Source organism: Xylocopa sonorina, chromosome 2 (assembly GCF_050948175.1).
Source record: "Xylocopa sonorina isolate GNS202 chromosome 2, iyXylSono1_principal, whole genome shotgun sequence".
Lineage (NCBI taxonomy): Eukaryota > Metazoa > Arthropoda > Insecta > Hymenoptera > Apidae > Xylocopa > Xylocopa sonorina.
Genome location: NC_135194.1, coordinates 16,529,834 through 16,545,456, shown reverse-complemented (window position 1 = coordinate 16,545,456; position 15,623 = coordinate 16,529,834). Strand labels below are relative to the sequence as shown.

At 44.2% G+C, this 15,623-nt stretch overlaps 4 protein-coding genes across 4 annotated transcripts in view; 3 read left to right on the top strand and 1 right to left on the bottom strand.

The window, feature by feature from the left end:
* Px (MAP7 domain-containg protein plexus) overlaps positions 1 to 7,704 on the top strand; it is a 32,553-nt gene extending 24,849 nt beyond the window's left edge. Inside the window, exons 8-16 of the mRNA XM_076910534.1 lie at positions 3 to 256; positions 353 to 603; positions 736 to 888; positions 984 to 1,129; positions 3,571 to 3,771; positions 3,946 to 6,432; positions 6,528 to 6,734; positions 6,858 to 7,256; positions 7,349 to 7,704. Of these exons, the coding sequence (XP_076766649.1) occupies positions 3 to 256; positions 353 to 603; positions 736 to 888; positions 984 to 1,129; positions 3,571 to 3,771; positions 3,946 to 6,432; positions 6,528 to 6,734; positions 6,858 to 7,256; positions 7,349 to 7,548 (4,298 nt within the window). The 3' untranslated portion in view covers positions 7,549 to 7,704. The remainder of the gene's footprint in view (positions 1 to 2; positions 257 to 352; positions 604 to 735; positions 889 to 983; positions 1,130 to 3,570; positions 3,772 to 3,945; positions 6,433 to 6,527; positions 6,735 to 6,857; positions 7,257 to 7,348) is intronic.
* A 2,054-nt stretch (positions 7,705 to 9,758) lies between these two features.
* Positions 9,759 to 11,365, top strand: LOC143432984 (histone H2A). The gene is made up of 3 exons (XM_076910011.1): positions 9,759 to 9,932; positions 10,015 to 10,222; positions 10,717 to 11,365. The coding sequence occupies exons 1-3, from the start codon at positions 9,911 to 9,913 to the stop codon at positions 10,892 to 10,894; spliced, it is 408 nt and encodes a 135-aa protein (XP_076766126.1). The 5' UTR covers positions 9,759 to 9,910; the 3' UTR covers positions 10,895 to 11,365.
* A 183-nt stretch (positions 11,366 to 11,548) lies between these two features.
* LOC143433096 (UBX domain-containing protein 1) lies at positions 11,549 to 13,361 on the top strand. The gene is made up of 7 exons (XM_076910227.1): positions 11,549 to 11,724; positions 11,801 to 11,854; positions 11,916 to 12,080; positions 12,178 to 12,429; positions 12,493 to 12,718; positions 12,792 to 12,972; positions 13,135 to 13,361. Exons 1-7 carry the CDS (start codon positions 11,669 to 11,671, stop codon positions 13,185 to 13,187), a joined length of 987 nt encoding a protein of 328 aa, XP_076766342.1. The 5' UTR covers positions 11,549 to 11,668; the 3' UTR covers positions 13,188 to 13,361.
* Positions 13,362 to 13,667: 306 nt separating this feature from the next.
* Positions 13,668 to 14,441, bottom strand: LOC143432813 (ribonuclease Oy-like). The gene is made up of 2 exons (XM_076909714.1): positions 13,952 to 14,441; positions 13,668 to 13,883 (listed from the first exon to the last, which is right to left on the bottom strand). The coding sequence occupies exons 1-2, from the start codon at positions 14,300 to 14,302 to the stop codon at positions 13,725 to 13,727; spliced, it is 510 nt and encodes a 169-aa protein (XP_076765829.1). The 5' UTR covers positions 14,303 to 14,441; the 3' UTR covers positions 13,668 to 13,724.
* Positions 14,442 to 15,623: the final 1,182 nt, after the last annotated feature.

Here is a 15,623-nt window from a genome sequence, read left to right as displayed (position 1 = left end):
AGGTCTCCAGCCTGCCAGTACCAAAGCGCAACCGACCGCGATCAGCAAGTCTCACAGACCCAATTCCTCCGGCGTTTTGCCTCAGGGTCATACCCCGGGACCTGGTCCGGGTGGCCAACAGAATAGCAGAAGTTTCGCCGCGGCTCTTCGAAATCTGGCTAAACAAGCTGGCCCGGCACCTCAGGAAGAAGAACCACGCGCGAGTCCGAAGAATCGAGCGCCGCCACCGCTGGTCCGAGGGCCTTCCCCCGCGAAGGTGAGCGTTGCCTGCCCGACCCGGTCTCTACCACTAGCCTTCTAGTCGCGAAACGAGACTAGCCGAGTACTGGACGCGCTGATACGCATGTTTCAGGAACGATCCACCCACGAGAGAAGACAGGAGGAGATACCCTCGTTGTACACGAGCGCGAGGCCCGCGGATACCAGCAAACACAGCGTAACTGCCGCCGCCTCCGAATTGCTGGCCCGTTCCGGGTTTCAACCGTACCGGCCCGAACACCATCCGGCCCATGCCCCGCCGGCATTTGCCCTGGACCCAGCGGCCTACAGTCCTTACCACCATGGTCTATACCCCCCACCGCCACACCTCCAACACGCTTATAGGTAATACGCGCGTCTCTGACCTGTTGTATACCGCGTCTATCTCTCCCCGTATCCCGAACGATCGGCCGTGTGCCTTTTACGCAGACTGTTTCCCTTTCTTTTGCTTTTTTTTTTCTCTCTCTACCGACATAGGTTAGAGGAACAGTTGTATTTGGAGCGATGTGGAATGCTGAGACCGCAGTTATTTCCTGGACTGCCCTCTTATCCTCTCTACGGGTTAAGATACAGTCCGGACATGCTACCGCCCGCGTCCCTCGGATTGATGTCACCCGTGATGCACGAACGGTAAGTCGAGGAAATCGACGAAAGTCGGCCCACCGTAACACAACCACCGATACGTATCCCCGATTTTACGACCGATCACGTGGCTCTCGTTTCAGACTGAAACTGGAGGAGGAGCATCGGCTGAGGCAAGCTAGGGAACAAGTCGCATTACGAGAGGAGGAGGAGAGGAGAAGAGCGGCACGAAACTCTGCTCCTGCTGCCCCGGTACCCGCGCCTGCACCTGCATCCGCCGATACTGCAGGTGAGCGAGTCGCTCCACCCCCCACTGCCTTTCATTAAAAAGAAAGCATCGATTACGAGCGATCGCGAGACCTTTCTTGTCCCGTCGCTTGTTACGCGCGGAAATAACCTTTCTTCTCTTCTCTTCTCTTCTCTCCACCCCTATTCTTCTCTTCTCTTCTCTTCTCTTCTCTTCTTTTCTTTACCTGACGAGCGCGTCGCGAGACTCTCTTACCAAACTTTGCCTCCACTTCTCTATCCGCTGTTTCGACACCGTTGACACTCTGGCTTTTCTTTCTTTCTCTCTGCTTCTTTTCTTTCTTCTCCTTCTTCTTCTTCTTCTTCTTCTTCTTTTCCTTGCATCGAAAAATTCGCGCAACGAAACGAGAACCGTACACATCTTAAAATTCGCCTCCGTGGGATTACGGATAATCCATCTTCCATGTTTGCTCTCGACTTTAGTTTGACAATCGGTGCCAAGCGATCGAACCCTCGACGGATGAACGTCGTTGGTAACGGTGTAAGTTTAAAGTTACGATCTGTACTGCGTCCGACAGTTCGCCGTGAACTACCGGATAAAACTAGCGAAGCAACGAGCGAGGAGAAGTCGTTGTAGAATATACTTGACTGTGAATGGAATCGAAACAAAAAGGAAAAAAACAAAAACATACTACGCTTCTAATTTTAATGTAGATATCGTCAAACTTGTAGTCATAGCTAATTGTTTCTTATAAAAGGTAGGATAGATATTTTTTAAGTAAGCGTAATGGCTCGATGCTCGAATTGTTAAGCTTCACCTCTTTATCCTTCGGTTTTATTTTGTTCTTTCTCTCTTTCCCCCATGTTTGGTTTGATTTTGTTTCTCTTTTTTTTTCTTTCCATCGAAAGCAATACCGTTGGCCGCGTGTAATGATTTGAACTCTCGCTACTGGCTGTCCTAGGTTCGCTAGGATTAAAATCGAAACGGCAAAAGTGCAGTCGCGTTTTCAAGGCCCGATTCCGTTTGTTAAACCAATGATCTAAACCCGTAGACCGAAATCAGACTCGTCGTTAACTTGCGACTGCCCTCTGTTCGCGTTAGAAAAAGTAAGTCGACCGTCGGTCGGTTGCCTTGGTTCATTTACAATATCGTATTCGAAGGATACATGTTCCAAATAATTTTTGTAGTGTTGGAATGAAACCTCTTAATCATGTATGATAACGTATTCGTTACATAGTTAATCGTTTTGTAGTTAGAGTAACGTCTTTAACGGCGAAACTTGAACATAAGAGTGCACATCTTGTAATGGAAAAGCTATTTTTCGAAGGACACGGTTAGGCAATAGGTTACGCAAAACCTTTATTCTCTCCTATTACACTTTTTTTACAAGCTCTTCTTCGCAGTTACGTTCCTTCTCTTGGTTACAGCTTAGTTTAATACAGAACTGTGTTCTTCTCTTTTTCATTTTTCTGCGTGTGTGTGTGCGCGCGTGTAAAAAATGTGTCAACGTGTAATTATTATAACTTGAGAGGACAATCGGTAGGCAATAGTCGCTGAACCTGTGTTTCTTTTTCTTCGTTTTTTCATTTCCATTCCGTCGCTCTCGTTGGCTTTTTTACCTACGGATTATCTCTTTGCGCGGAACTATTTAACGAACGGTCCATCGATAGATTGAGCCTAGCTGAAAAGTTGTATGTGTATACCGATTTCCAAAGCGTAGTGCACTCTTGCGTTAGGTCCCGCAACTGTTTTAGAAATTTCCAATTAAACGATCAGTGTCAAAATAATTTTTCTTAATTGTAGCATACGTATTCTACTCGTTATTGACTTGATCCACCGATGTATATAACTTTGTCACACATGTTCTTTTATCAAAATTATACCGTTTTTATATAATTTATTATGTAAACATGTATATTTGGACTATAATTGAAAATAAACATTGCAAGAAAAAAAAACGTGATCAAAATTCTGATTGACTTGGAATTCTTGACCCTCGATTCATTTTCTGAAACAGTTTTGGGGAGGATTCTATTCATTTCTAGACACAACCATTTTCCCGTGCCGTTTCGATGAAGCTACGAGCGTTAATCACACGCGATCGTCCCGATACCGAACGAAATTTCTTTAACTCGCCACGACCACCGGTCTCGCTCAAATACTTAACAGCAATCATCCCCAATACTTGGAATAGAATACATTAGCGATACGTAATATCTTTCTGGTAGCGAAAGAACTTGTGGATCGCACAGGTAAGTTAAAATCTGGCACCAGTCTGCTCGCACCGTCTTCGGTTTCGAACTTTCGTTGGATCCGCGTCGCCGTTGATCGTTCCCCGTGGCTTCGACGACTTCTAGAGTCTGCTTAAAACGAAGAAACGCTTCTCCTCGCGCGCAATCGTTCTGTATCGTAAATAGTAAGTCGACAGCACATCAGTAGATCAGTGGAAGATTACCAAGCACTGTGTTCGGGATTTGTTCCAGCTAGGAAGCCGACCATAGCGGCTCAGATGCATAGCGACCGGGAGCGAGAACGCGAGAACAGAGATCGGACGTGCGGTAGCGGTAGCGGCAGCGGTAACGGAAATGCCGCTAACAACAACATCGCCAACAACGGTAACAATAACGTTGGATCCGTCAGTAACAGTCATCATCAGTCGAGAAAAGAAGATCAATCCTCCGCCGCTGCTGTTGCTGCTGCTGCTGCTGCTGCTGCTGCTGCTGCTGCTGCTGCTGCTCCTCCTCCTCCTCCTCCTCCTCCTCCTCCTCTTCCTCCATCGACAGCAGCCGCATCAGCACCGCCGCCGCCACCGCCGCCACCGCCACCACCTCCACCGCCGCCGCCGCCACCGCCTCCACCGCCGCCGCCACCGCCGCCACCGCCGCCGCCGCCGCCGCCGCCACCGCCGCCACCGCCACCGCCACCGCCGCCACCGTCGTCGGATCCAACGACTCCAGCGAACATCTATCATTCTCGTTTGCCAACCTTTCCGAATCCGTCGGCACCTGTCGGTGGATCGCCGTCGTTGTTGGCCTCGGCTGCTATCTGTTCCGTCGGTTCTACGGTTATACCACCGCCTCCTCTGGCTTCTACTTTGCCCCCTCTGAACCTTGGACCACCGCCAGCTATAAGCTCCGCGCCAATCGGTCCTCCCCCTATCCCCTCTATACCATCTATACCCTCGTTAACGCCTGCTGCGGTAATAGGACCACCGCCTCCATCCCTAACCATGCCCATGGCGCCTATCATTTCTATACCTTCTCTCCATTTGCCTCCCGTATCCTCGACTACCATTCATTCTAGTCAGCATACAGCCACGATAATGAGCAGCGCGACAACTACGGTTACGACATCTATATATCATCAGCAGCAGCAGCAACAACAACAACAACAACAACAACAACAACAAACACTACAACCGCCGCCGTCCCAACATCCGCAACGGAGCGTTAGCGCGACGAGTATCATCACCACGACGTGCAATACCTCGTCGAGCAACGGTACGATGACAACCCATGGAACGCACTCTTTGACGACGCCTAACGCCGTCTCCTCGACTGCGAACAGCGTCAATCAGAATACCAGTTTTACGCGCAACAAGTCGCCGCAGTTGTCTCACGGCATTCATACCTCGAGAAGCAAAGACGCAACAGCGACCGCTGCCGGTATGATCGCGGCCGGTACAACGGCGAACGGTTCGAGCACGAGCACCACCAGCACCGCGATCATCACCACCGTTGCCGGTGCGACGTGCACCTCGACGACCACGCAACCGGCTTTCGTCAGACCGTTCGAAGATTCGTTTCGCTCCTCGACGAAATCTCAGCAGAGACCGATCGTAAACAGTCACAACCATAGTATAACCAGTCAACTTTCCTACCAGGAATCGCCAATGAAATCGACAGCGACAACGGCCGCGTCCCACGCGATCAACGACAACTCGATCACGGACAACACGAGGAGCACGGCTCTTCAGCAATCGCAGCCGATCCCTTATCCACCGCAACAGTTTCATCATCCGCATATACCCGTCTCGCACGTAGCCAGCTTGTACAAACCGTCCCATTTCACCTCCTCGAGTCCTCATCAGCATCATCATCATCATCCTCATCATCATCCTCATCCCCATCCTCATCCTCATCCTCATCCTCATCCTCAAGCGAAGATCGGTGTCCCAACGTTAACCGCGAACAACAACAGCGGCGTGGGGGCAACCGTGCCCGGTGGGAATTGCACGAAACAAGGCGGTCAACAGCATACCGGCGAAAACAATCAAACGGTGGCGGCTGCGGTTGCGGCACAGCGAAACGAAAATTGTACGTCGTTGTCGTTGTCGTTGTCGTTGTCCTCCTCGTCGCCCTCGTCCACGTCGTCCCTGAACATCGCCAACTGCCTGCCTGGCGACAAGACGATGGGAAGTTTCAGTTACAACGGTAACAACCTAGCCACGGCCAGCGGGAACAAAACTGTTACCAACTATCCGAATTCTCATCACAAGAACAACGCGACGGCGGACACGTCGGCGAAGGAGGGTAAAGTAAATTCGTGTAACGAGAAGCCGGAGAGTCACGCGAAGCAAACGACTGGAGGGACTGTTCAGAGTCATCTAGGAAAGAGTTCGGTTCAAGAGAAGCCCTCGAACACGGCTCCTTTCGCGTACGAACAACAGCAAGGGAAGGGTCCCCCGGCCGCGTTTCCCCCGGCCGTGAACGTTAATCTCGCCGAGAAGGAGATTAAAACCGAAGTAGAGTCTAAGATACAGAGCGATCAGAGTAACGTTTTGTCCACATTATCGTTCCAACCGAGTTTTAAGTTCAGCATAAACGATATCGCACAGAAGCCTATAGATACCACCCAGCTGATGCAGAGCATCAAGTCTGAGGAAGTTTTGCGTACCTGTCAGAACGTCTCCAATGTTCTCCTACAGATACCAAAATATCAAGAGAAACTGTTGAATTTCTCGAACGAGCTGAAAACCGCATTTTGTTTCACCGACAAGTGCAATAATTTGACTGAGATTTCCGTGAAGTGCGAACCACCGGTGTTAAATGTGCCTGACCTGAGCAAGGCTCTAGTCAAACAAGACGCTGCCACCGATAAGTCTTTTCTTGTACCTGAGAATCCGAAGGAGTTGACGTCCTCGTTAGATCTAGCCGAGAGGAGAAGGAAACGGAAACGGGAGAGGAATGCAGGTCTCGCGTGCAGTTCCGATTCGGAAGCCGAAGAGGAGATGAAAGACGTGGATCTGTGGATCACCAAAGGTCCACCGGCCAAGTTGCATTATTCCGAGAAGAAGCTGGCTTTCCTCGCCATGTTCGGCCTAACTACTTTAAGCATGAGGAACGGTAAGAGCGTTCGTTCACCTTCATTTCTGCTTTCGACTTTTGTCCGCGTTCGCTTTTCGCGCGCCCGATCTTTAACACGCTTCGATGTCCTACAGAGATAGAACTTTGTAAAGTGGAGAAGAGATACAAATTGAATCCGGATCCACCGGAAGTACCTTTGGAAACGGAACAAGCAATCGAATCTGTATTACCGATACCGCGGGAACATCCGGACGTGTTGCTCCATACGCCAGATTTCGGGCCGAAAGTTGGATTTCTCAGGACCATAGGCCTCGATATAATGCCACCGAGCAGACGAGACGGCAAGTATCATCCCTCCTTCCTTCCTTCCTTCCTTCTTTCCTCCGTTCCTTTCTTTCTTTCGCGCCGTCCGAATCGAATGTTTCGTATTGAGCGGTTCTGTTTTCCCTCGTGGAACATTACAGAGGCGGAAGCAACGTGGCAGTACGTTCTGCAAGATCGTAAGAAACGGAGAAGCGCCAATTCCGTGACCGCGTACTGCGAGAAAATAGCCAAGGCTTATTCGACGAATCCGCCAACGTTGCCGAAACCGGCGCAAAAAATGAGGCTGTTAGACAAAGTGAAAGTGAAGCAGACTCCGGAACGGCCACCGCCTCTACCGCCTTTGGTTCCAAACTGCGTCCCGATGGGGGGTTACGCCGCTTTACCTATGCCCGGTGAGAACGGGGTCAAGCAGCATTGCAAGCTGATCGACGTTAAGATCGTGGATGAGAACGCGGAGGAACGCGTCGACGGTAAGAAGGAAAGACCCAAGTGGACCGGCATAGATGACATTCTGCTCGCTTACAGGGAATACTCGAAAGGTACGATCGAGAGGGGGGCAGCGCGAGCGTAACTTAATCATCGCTTAATTCTTCTCGCTTCTTCACCCTTTCCCCGTTTTAACCGATTTCAGATAAGGCATTGGAAAGGGACATTTTAACGAGCGAAACATCAAAGTTGGTGGCACAGTCGAACATCTTACATTCGGAGACCATTCAGCTGGAACGACGGATATACGAGCTGTTGTCCGCGAGAACGGCTCTCGACTCGGAGAGGCGAGCGCTCAGCGATAAGATCGAACGAATCAACGCGCTTGTTAGGAACCTTAGGTAGCGATGTGCAACGCGCAACACGGAAACTCATTCATCTGTGATATTATCAAAGGGTTAAGGGTCGTTAGCGTACAGTACCAAATATAAAATCTTGTAATACATTTAGGGGAAGGGTGGACAATTCGTTGAATTGTTTTATCGAGCAAATGTACAGCAACATTTCTTCACACCTATTGTTTTATCGTTAATTAAACAAAAAACGCACCACCGCGACGACGTTATGTGGAGGAAAAAAAAAAGAAAGAAAGAAATATGTAAAACTTCAATAGGCAACGGCAATCGAAGCGGCGTGTGAGACAAGCAAGCATACGTTAAACGATCGTTAACGAGAAAGATAGAGTCAGTCATATCAGTAGACGCGCACGCGTACACATACGCGTATACACATACACATACACGTACACACGGTACACGCTATACGAGGAAAACGCGTATAAGGGAACGGTTGTATAAAACGCAATTACATACCGAAATAGATAGACGATAGACAGGACGCTTCTTCGTACAGGAGCGAAGTGGTTAATAAAGATTTTATAATCTCAACTAACGGCTCTTAGACCCTAAACTATAAATAATTGTAATTTGTATCATAATATTTTAATGAAAAAAATAGACAAATCGTATAACTTATTTTATTCTGCGTAATGTGGACTCTATGTCAGATAATAACTTGAAACGGTATGATACGTCACAATTTGTATATGACTCGATCGTAAATATTACCTGGTTTAAGAGAGGAGGGGACAGCTGATCGCGACGCTGATCGAATCGGCTCGGTGATGATCGAAAACTCGCTCCGACATATAAACTGTAATCTTTTTCATTTTGCGCCGTAAACGGGGGATATAATAGCGTCTGCGAGCTCTGTATCGATGAAAATTTTCAAACGTATTCGAACGACGAATCCACACAACTTGCGATTATGATAAATTCGGACAGAAGAATGGTCGAAACTTTAGAGATGTAACGATTATTTTTAACTTAAAAAGATCCTTCGAGATAGAAGTAACTCTAGTCTACGGACATTCGTAGGATACAGGAGGAAAGATCACGTCTGATTACGAGAAATCGGAACGGTGACCGATCCTTCATTTCGATGTCCACTGTTCAAAGTAATGAACGCAAAGGCCAGTGAATACAACGGAAATTAATATAACAGCAGTGAGGTACTTACGTAGCTGAAGTGACTTAATTTAACTGAAAACGTGAGTGACATCGCGCGCGCAACCACATTCCACGTAAAAGAAAAGAAAAAAGAATGCTCCTTACCCGACCTTCAACATTCCACGTTCGAACGGTAATCGGATCGCAAACAACCAATATTGAAAGAAAAAAAGAAAAAAAAAACGAATAAAATTCGTTTCGTTAAAAAAACATTGTTTTCCTTTTTATTTTCTCTCTTTTTCTTTTTTCTTCGTTTCTCTTCTTTCGTCTAAATATCGGCGCTATACTATACTAATTTTAGTATCCTTGTATTTGTATGTCACTCTACTCTCTGAGTGTATCGTTCAACTGTACGCACATCGTAACACCTCCATTATGTATGACACGAGATGTGATCCATTTATAATTTCACCATTTTGTTCATTGAGTGCCTAACGTTATTCTACATTTGTAAATACCATTATTTTTATGTATTGTATAACGACGAAACAAGACCGCAAAATATTTGTCGGTCTCGATCTGGCCAAAACGAGAGCCTAGGAGTAAATTGTTGGAAATATACATGTTCTCGAGTACATTTATTCCTAGCCCCTTCCGCGACGGTGTGAGAATGGAAAGAACGACGTTGTTCAACGAGAAACTTAATCGTTCGCACGAAAGGTTGGTGTCGTAAATTTTGAATTCGTTCCTATATATCCCACCTCCGCCGTTCAAAACGACTGAAAATGTTTGTTTCCTCCGTAGTCGTCGCCCTCTACCGTGCGAAACGCGTTAATTCTTTTCCCGCAGGAAGTAGAATAGTAGAGGGATTTGGTAACGCCGGACGACGCGCAACGAACGAAGACGAGCGGTAAAGCGTCGAGTGCTAACGGGAAACACAAATAACTCGAATCGAAAGAAACGATCATTTCTTTTGGATGAAATAGAGAGAAGGGAGAGGAAAGAGACATCGGAGGGGTAATAATTCGATCTCGACTAGGGACTTTAATGCTACCGCGGAGGGCGCCACGTGTATTGTCGTGACAGAAATAGCGTTCCCGCGCAAACAAGCGCCGACCTAACTGTCGCCGCCAAAATATCTGACGTACATACGCATAACCGTCGTCGAGTAGGGTAGAGGTTCATTCGCTGTTTGGTATTCCGAGGAGAAGCATCTTGGTTGTGTTTTGAGGAAAGTCTCAAGGAATTAGTGGGAAAACATGTCGGGACGCGGTAAAGGTGGTAAGTATCGTAGAGATTTAGTCGCGGCACGGTGATGCGGATCGTTGAAAGAGGTGGTAACCGCTTGTACGTGTTCTTTCAGGAAAGACTAAGGGAAAGGCAAAGACCCGCAGTAGTAGGGCAGGGCTGCAGTTCCCAGTCGGGAGAATCCATCGTCTTTTGAGAAAAGGAAATTACGCGGAACGAGTTGGAGCCGGTGCACCGGTCTACTTGGCCGCCGTGATGGAATATTTAGCGGCTGAAGTACTCGAGTTAGCCGGGAACGCCGCAAGAGATAACAAGAAGACGAGGTTGGTAAAGCAAGCCCTTCCTTTCTCCAACTCTCCGGCCCCCCTCGTTCTCTCTTTCTCTCTTTCTCTCTTTCTCTCTACCCCCCCCCCCCTCCCCTCCCTTTATCTCTCTCTCTCTCCCTCTTTCCCTCTTCCGCTTTCTTCTATTTCGTTAATCAGTACTTTTCTTATGGTGGATGCATAGATATTAAGTCACACTCACAATTTTTGTGCGCGCGGTACTTTACTCGCGTACGTGTAAAATTCTAATCGATTTAAATTCGATTGTAGTTGTAATATATTGTCCAATATAATTTTGCATAAAGTGTAACTCTGTACGGATACCATTGTAATCGAATTTTTTTCTTTTTTTTTTCTTTTTTTTTTCCTTGTACAAAGTAATGAAATAACGGTTTGTTTACCATCGCCTATGGAACAGGAAAAGATTACAGATCGTATTTATGGTTAGGCAATGACCTTTGATGAATACAAGTATATTTTTGTCTTTATTTCAGGATAATCCCTCGTCATTTGCAATTGGCCATCCGTAATGACGAAGAATTAAACAAATTGCTCTCGGGTGTAACTATTGCTCAAGGTGGTGTCCTGCCTAACATTCAAGCGGTGCTATTGCCGAAGAAAACTGGTACCGGTGGCTCTGGAAAGGGAGACAAAGCATCTCAGGAATATTAATAACCTTTAGAATAACCTTTCTAATTTAACAGTACTTTAGGACTCTATACCTTCGGTTTTTTGAGCTACAAAAGAAGAAAAGAAGACGATTATCTCTAGAATTTATCAAATTACAATCAATATTCCAATAAACGTATGTTATAAGACAATTTTGGTTTAACAATGCAATCTACTGTTTCATTAATGAATAATGCTATTCGTTTACCTAATGCGATAGAAGATTGCATTATTGCTAAGGATAAATTTTCTGATATGTACCTATGCTTAAGTTTTATTATTATTTAAATATTAATTTTTATTAACACAGCCATTCGGTGTTACTTCACCCTGCTTGTGTATTAATAAATTCTCTTCTGATCTTTTGTAAACACCGCGTTGGAATAAGAACTGAGACGTATTAAAAAGTGTTTTTGTTGACTGAACGATATTTAGAGTGAAAATAAACCATCATTACTCTTGACTTTATAATAATGTTTTGAAAATCTGGACGATTTTATTGGAAATCCACGATCCCTCTATCTCTCGCGAAATCGCTCGCGGGATTAGGAAAACTTTCGCGTCTGTCGCTTGAGAATTAGACGAGAGGTGCAGCTTGAAAATTTAGATGCATGCCACTTCCGGTAAAGCAATTCCAGTAGTAGACTCGCGACATACGAATTCGTATAGGTAGCGCGTCGGTTGAACGTGACGTTAAGTTTTTGATCGCTTAGTCGGCGAGTACGACCGCACCGGTGAAAGATATTTGTTGTAAAGTGTATAAAAGCTTAAAGCGAAATGTCCTCGAGCGACATAGATATGTTGGTCGATATGGGGTTCAGCGTGTCTAAAGCGTAAGATGATTTTAAGCGATTCATTAATCAACACACGCATCTAACCTTTAACGTTTTAATATGCGCTCTGTTGCAGAGAAAAAGCTTTAGAAATAACTGGAAATAAAGGAGTTGTTCCGGCAATGGAATGGTACGAGAAAGGCCGTGGCTTCATTCTCGTCGTCTGATGACGATCTTAATTTTTATTTTAGGCTCTTGGCTCATTCAGATGATGCTGAACCATCACCTGAACCACCTACAGCCGGAAGTGCATCTATACCGGCGTCTACGCTTCAAACATCAACTCAAGAAGACACTGCCGAGGCTAACGATGCGGTGTCCACTACTGAAGTTGTTAAATCTATGAAATGTGATATGTAAGCGTAAATACCGATACGTATTTAAGATGGGTATAGCGTACCGGCACGATATTTATAGTGTTTTAATTCATCAGTTGCTTAAATGCATTTATAGCTGCGGGAAATTGTTCAAGTCTAACTTGGAAGTTGAATTCCATGCTACCAAGTCTGGACACGACAGGTTCTCGGAGAGCACAGAAGAGAAAAAGCCGCTTACCGAGGACGAAAAGAAGGAGCAACTACGAATATTGACAGAAAAATTAAGGCAAAAGAATAAAGAGCGAGAGGAACAAGAAAAGAAGGATGCTCAGGAAAGGGAGAAGAATAGAATAAGATCGGGGAAGGAAATGGCCCAGGCTAGAAGAAAGTAAGTTTCGTTTCATTTTATTACAGGGCCAAATCGACTGTACGCGTTATACTTTAATCGTAGATTAGAGGAGTTAGAAATGAAGAAATTAATAGAAGATAGGAAACGCGAGAAAGAAGACGAGAGATTAGCTCGACAGAGGGTTAGGGAACAAATTGAGGCTGACAAGGCTGCTAGACGCGCCAAGGCTAACGCCGAGAATCCGTCGATGGTAACATCTCCACCTGTGGCGCCTACTACACTGTCCACTACTCCTCATAGAAAAGAATACAACGATACGAAGCTACAGGTAAAAAAATCGTGCCACGTACACTTTCAACGATAATACCAATTGATTGACGTAATTGTATTTAATGTTTTAGATTAGACTTACTAACGGGCAAACGTTAACGCAAAGCTTTGGAAGTAAGGAAAAATTGTCCGCTGTGAGAGTGTTTGTAGAAATTAATAGAACGGATGCACCGGGTCCATTTAATTTAATGACAAATTTTCCGAAAAAAATCTTCACAGAAGATGACTACGAAGCCCCGTTAAATGCTTTAGGTATGCTGTTGTTCGGTAACGCACGACCTTTGTTTTAAAACAATCTGGCTCGATTGCATCTTACGATTTCAAACTACGTATACATCGTTGTGCCTTGGTCACAATCTCATTTAAACTCATTTAAACGGACAGAATTCAGTCGTTTGATTGTTATACTTTTAGGCCTAGTACCATCTGCTGTTTTAATTGTTCAGAAGAAAATGGAGGGACCGTAATAAATATCAGCTATTTACTTACCATGCGATCGATAGTATGTGTTACAAGCCAATACGTCACTGTACAATATCCAACAAATTGTTTTACGAAAAGGATACAATTTGAAACGTCTTTTACTATTAAGCATTCTCCTTCTGTAATTGATAAGGACAACAGGAAAATATACATTTTAATTAAGTATTAAGTAGTTCATTTCAAACTTTCGCTAAGGAAGTGTTAGTGAAAGAAATTTTTTACTTTCTTCTAACCAATGAAAAAATTTCTTTGGTTTTCTTTTACAATTAATATTACGTTTAGTTTACAGCAACGCGTCGAACTTATTATCGGCCGCTATAGCATCGTCTCATTCTTTCCCTCCGCTTTCTTTCTCTCGCGATAGACTTGTATTTACGATCGATTCGACCAATAACGTTAACGCGCGTGAGTAGAGGCGTCGCCTTTAAGCGACAGACCGATTTAAATTGCCAAACCATATCGTATACTTGCACATTGATACAGCTTTTATTTAATTATTCAATTATTTAATTATACGATAATTACACTTGTATTACATTGTACCGTTGCGGCACTTGGCCAGGATATATTACAGAATTATCGCAGTTCGTCGGATATCCATAAACTCCGTCACAATTGGTCAATACCAAGTTTTTGTCGAAGCATATTCGTATCTCGAATATGTACGATTCTCCAGTGTTCTGAAACGGTCTCGATGTTAAATTTAATCGAGGAAATGAGCCAACATATTGCACGGTCAAGCACTTACCTTATTCTTCCTACATATCAGCACACCCCGTTTTCCCAACACATGATTAATAGCATCGAAGATAGTTGTCATCGAGTATGTTCGGCCGGGTGTTATATTGGCTTTTGCTAATACGTCTTTCATATCGTACCTGCTCAGCAAGTCGAGACCCTCTCTGAAAAATTTCATTTCGCTGTTTAACGGTTCTAATACCGTCGCGCAAGTACCGTGTTTCTCCCATTCGTGTTGCCAAAGAGAAGTAGACGTTTTCCCGTATTCTATATCGAGCCATTTCTCCTCCAATTCTTTTTCTATCGGTTTCAACGCCTTTGGGTTGAACGGCATCGATTTATTACAAAATTCCGGACCCATTTTGTGGTACTGGCTCGGCCAAATACCATGAATCGTCCACTCGTCGTGTTCTTTCGGGAATGAACAATTGTGCGACGCTGAATCTTCCTTCCATACAAAACAAACGGTTTGTGGCCAATGTTGAGTAAAAATTAAAACATCGAAATCATTCGATCCTATCGCGTGCCTGTAATAATTTTCATTCGATCACTGCAAAGCAGCAATCTTGTGTATGTAAATGATCCTAACTAAATTAACTTTTCACTCACCCATTTGTCCCTGCGGTATATAAAAATTGAACAAAGCAAACAAAAAGTACAGGTAAAGTTATTTTGCGATGAAACATGGTTGAAAATCGGAAGTTTATTAGGAACGAAAATGATCCGCGAATCCGGTACCCAGTAACTGCTGGTCTGTTAAATCCTACTCAGTTTCGTGCTGTGTCTGGTATTTATGAAGCGTATATATACGAGCTACCCCTCCATTTCTCCTCTACCTTTCTACCTAGACAGTATACTTATAGATAGGTTCACTGTACATGTATATACACTATACATGCATACGTACGCACATATAATGCTTTATAGAACAGCAGTTAGATCGTTTTTATCAGTATCAGCATGGATCATTATCTTTAATATATATATATATATATATATATATATATATATATATATATATATATATATATATATATATATATATATAAACTCATATAAAATGCGTAATGTTCGTTTCAGATATTTCTCTCTCTCTCTCTCTCTCTCTCTCTCTTTCTCTCCCTCTTTGAAATTAAATTTCTATTTACGATAACGTTTCTTTTGTATAATTTATCTATTTGCAATAAAATATTATATTTTACACGAGAATATACATAGAAATAAAATTTCATATTTTTTCATCGATTAAATTTACACCTGGATACCTGCGCGTAACGCATATAATCATTATATAATTGGCAATCGGTTACTCCAATTGATTGCATGTTATAGCTTATCTCTATTTATCTGGTAAACATTGCAATTAATGTACACTTGATGAACATGTTTTATAAGCTAAAAAAATGTTTTACCCGAGCAACAGAGATACAAGTTTCTTTTCGATTAAATTTGTTGCATTCTGCACAACATAATTTTTCATGTTGCGCTCAACCCGTCGTGCATACGTGCAATTCAATTTTCATTGTGTATTAAAGAAGTTTCCTGATAAATAAATTTACTAGTTTCATTGTAATTTACTGTATATTTCCCGCTTTAGAGGTATAAGAGAGAAAGATATATAACAAAGCTGCAAGAAAGAGTGAGACAGATGATACCAACCTTACTCTAGAACCTCTGGCGCC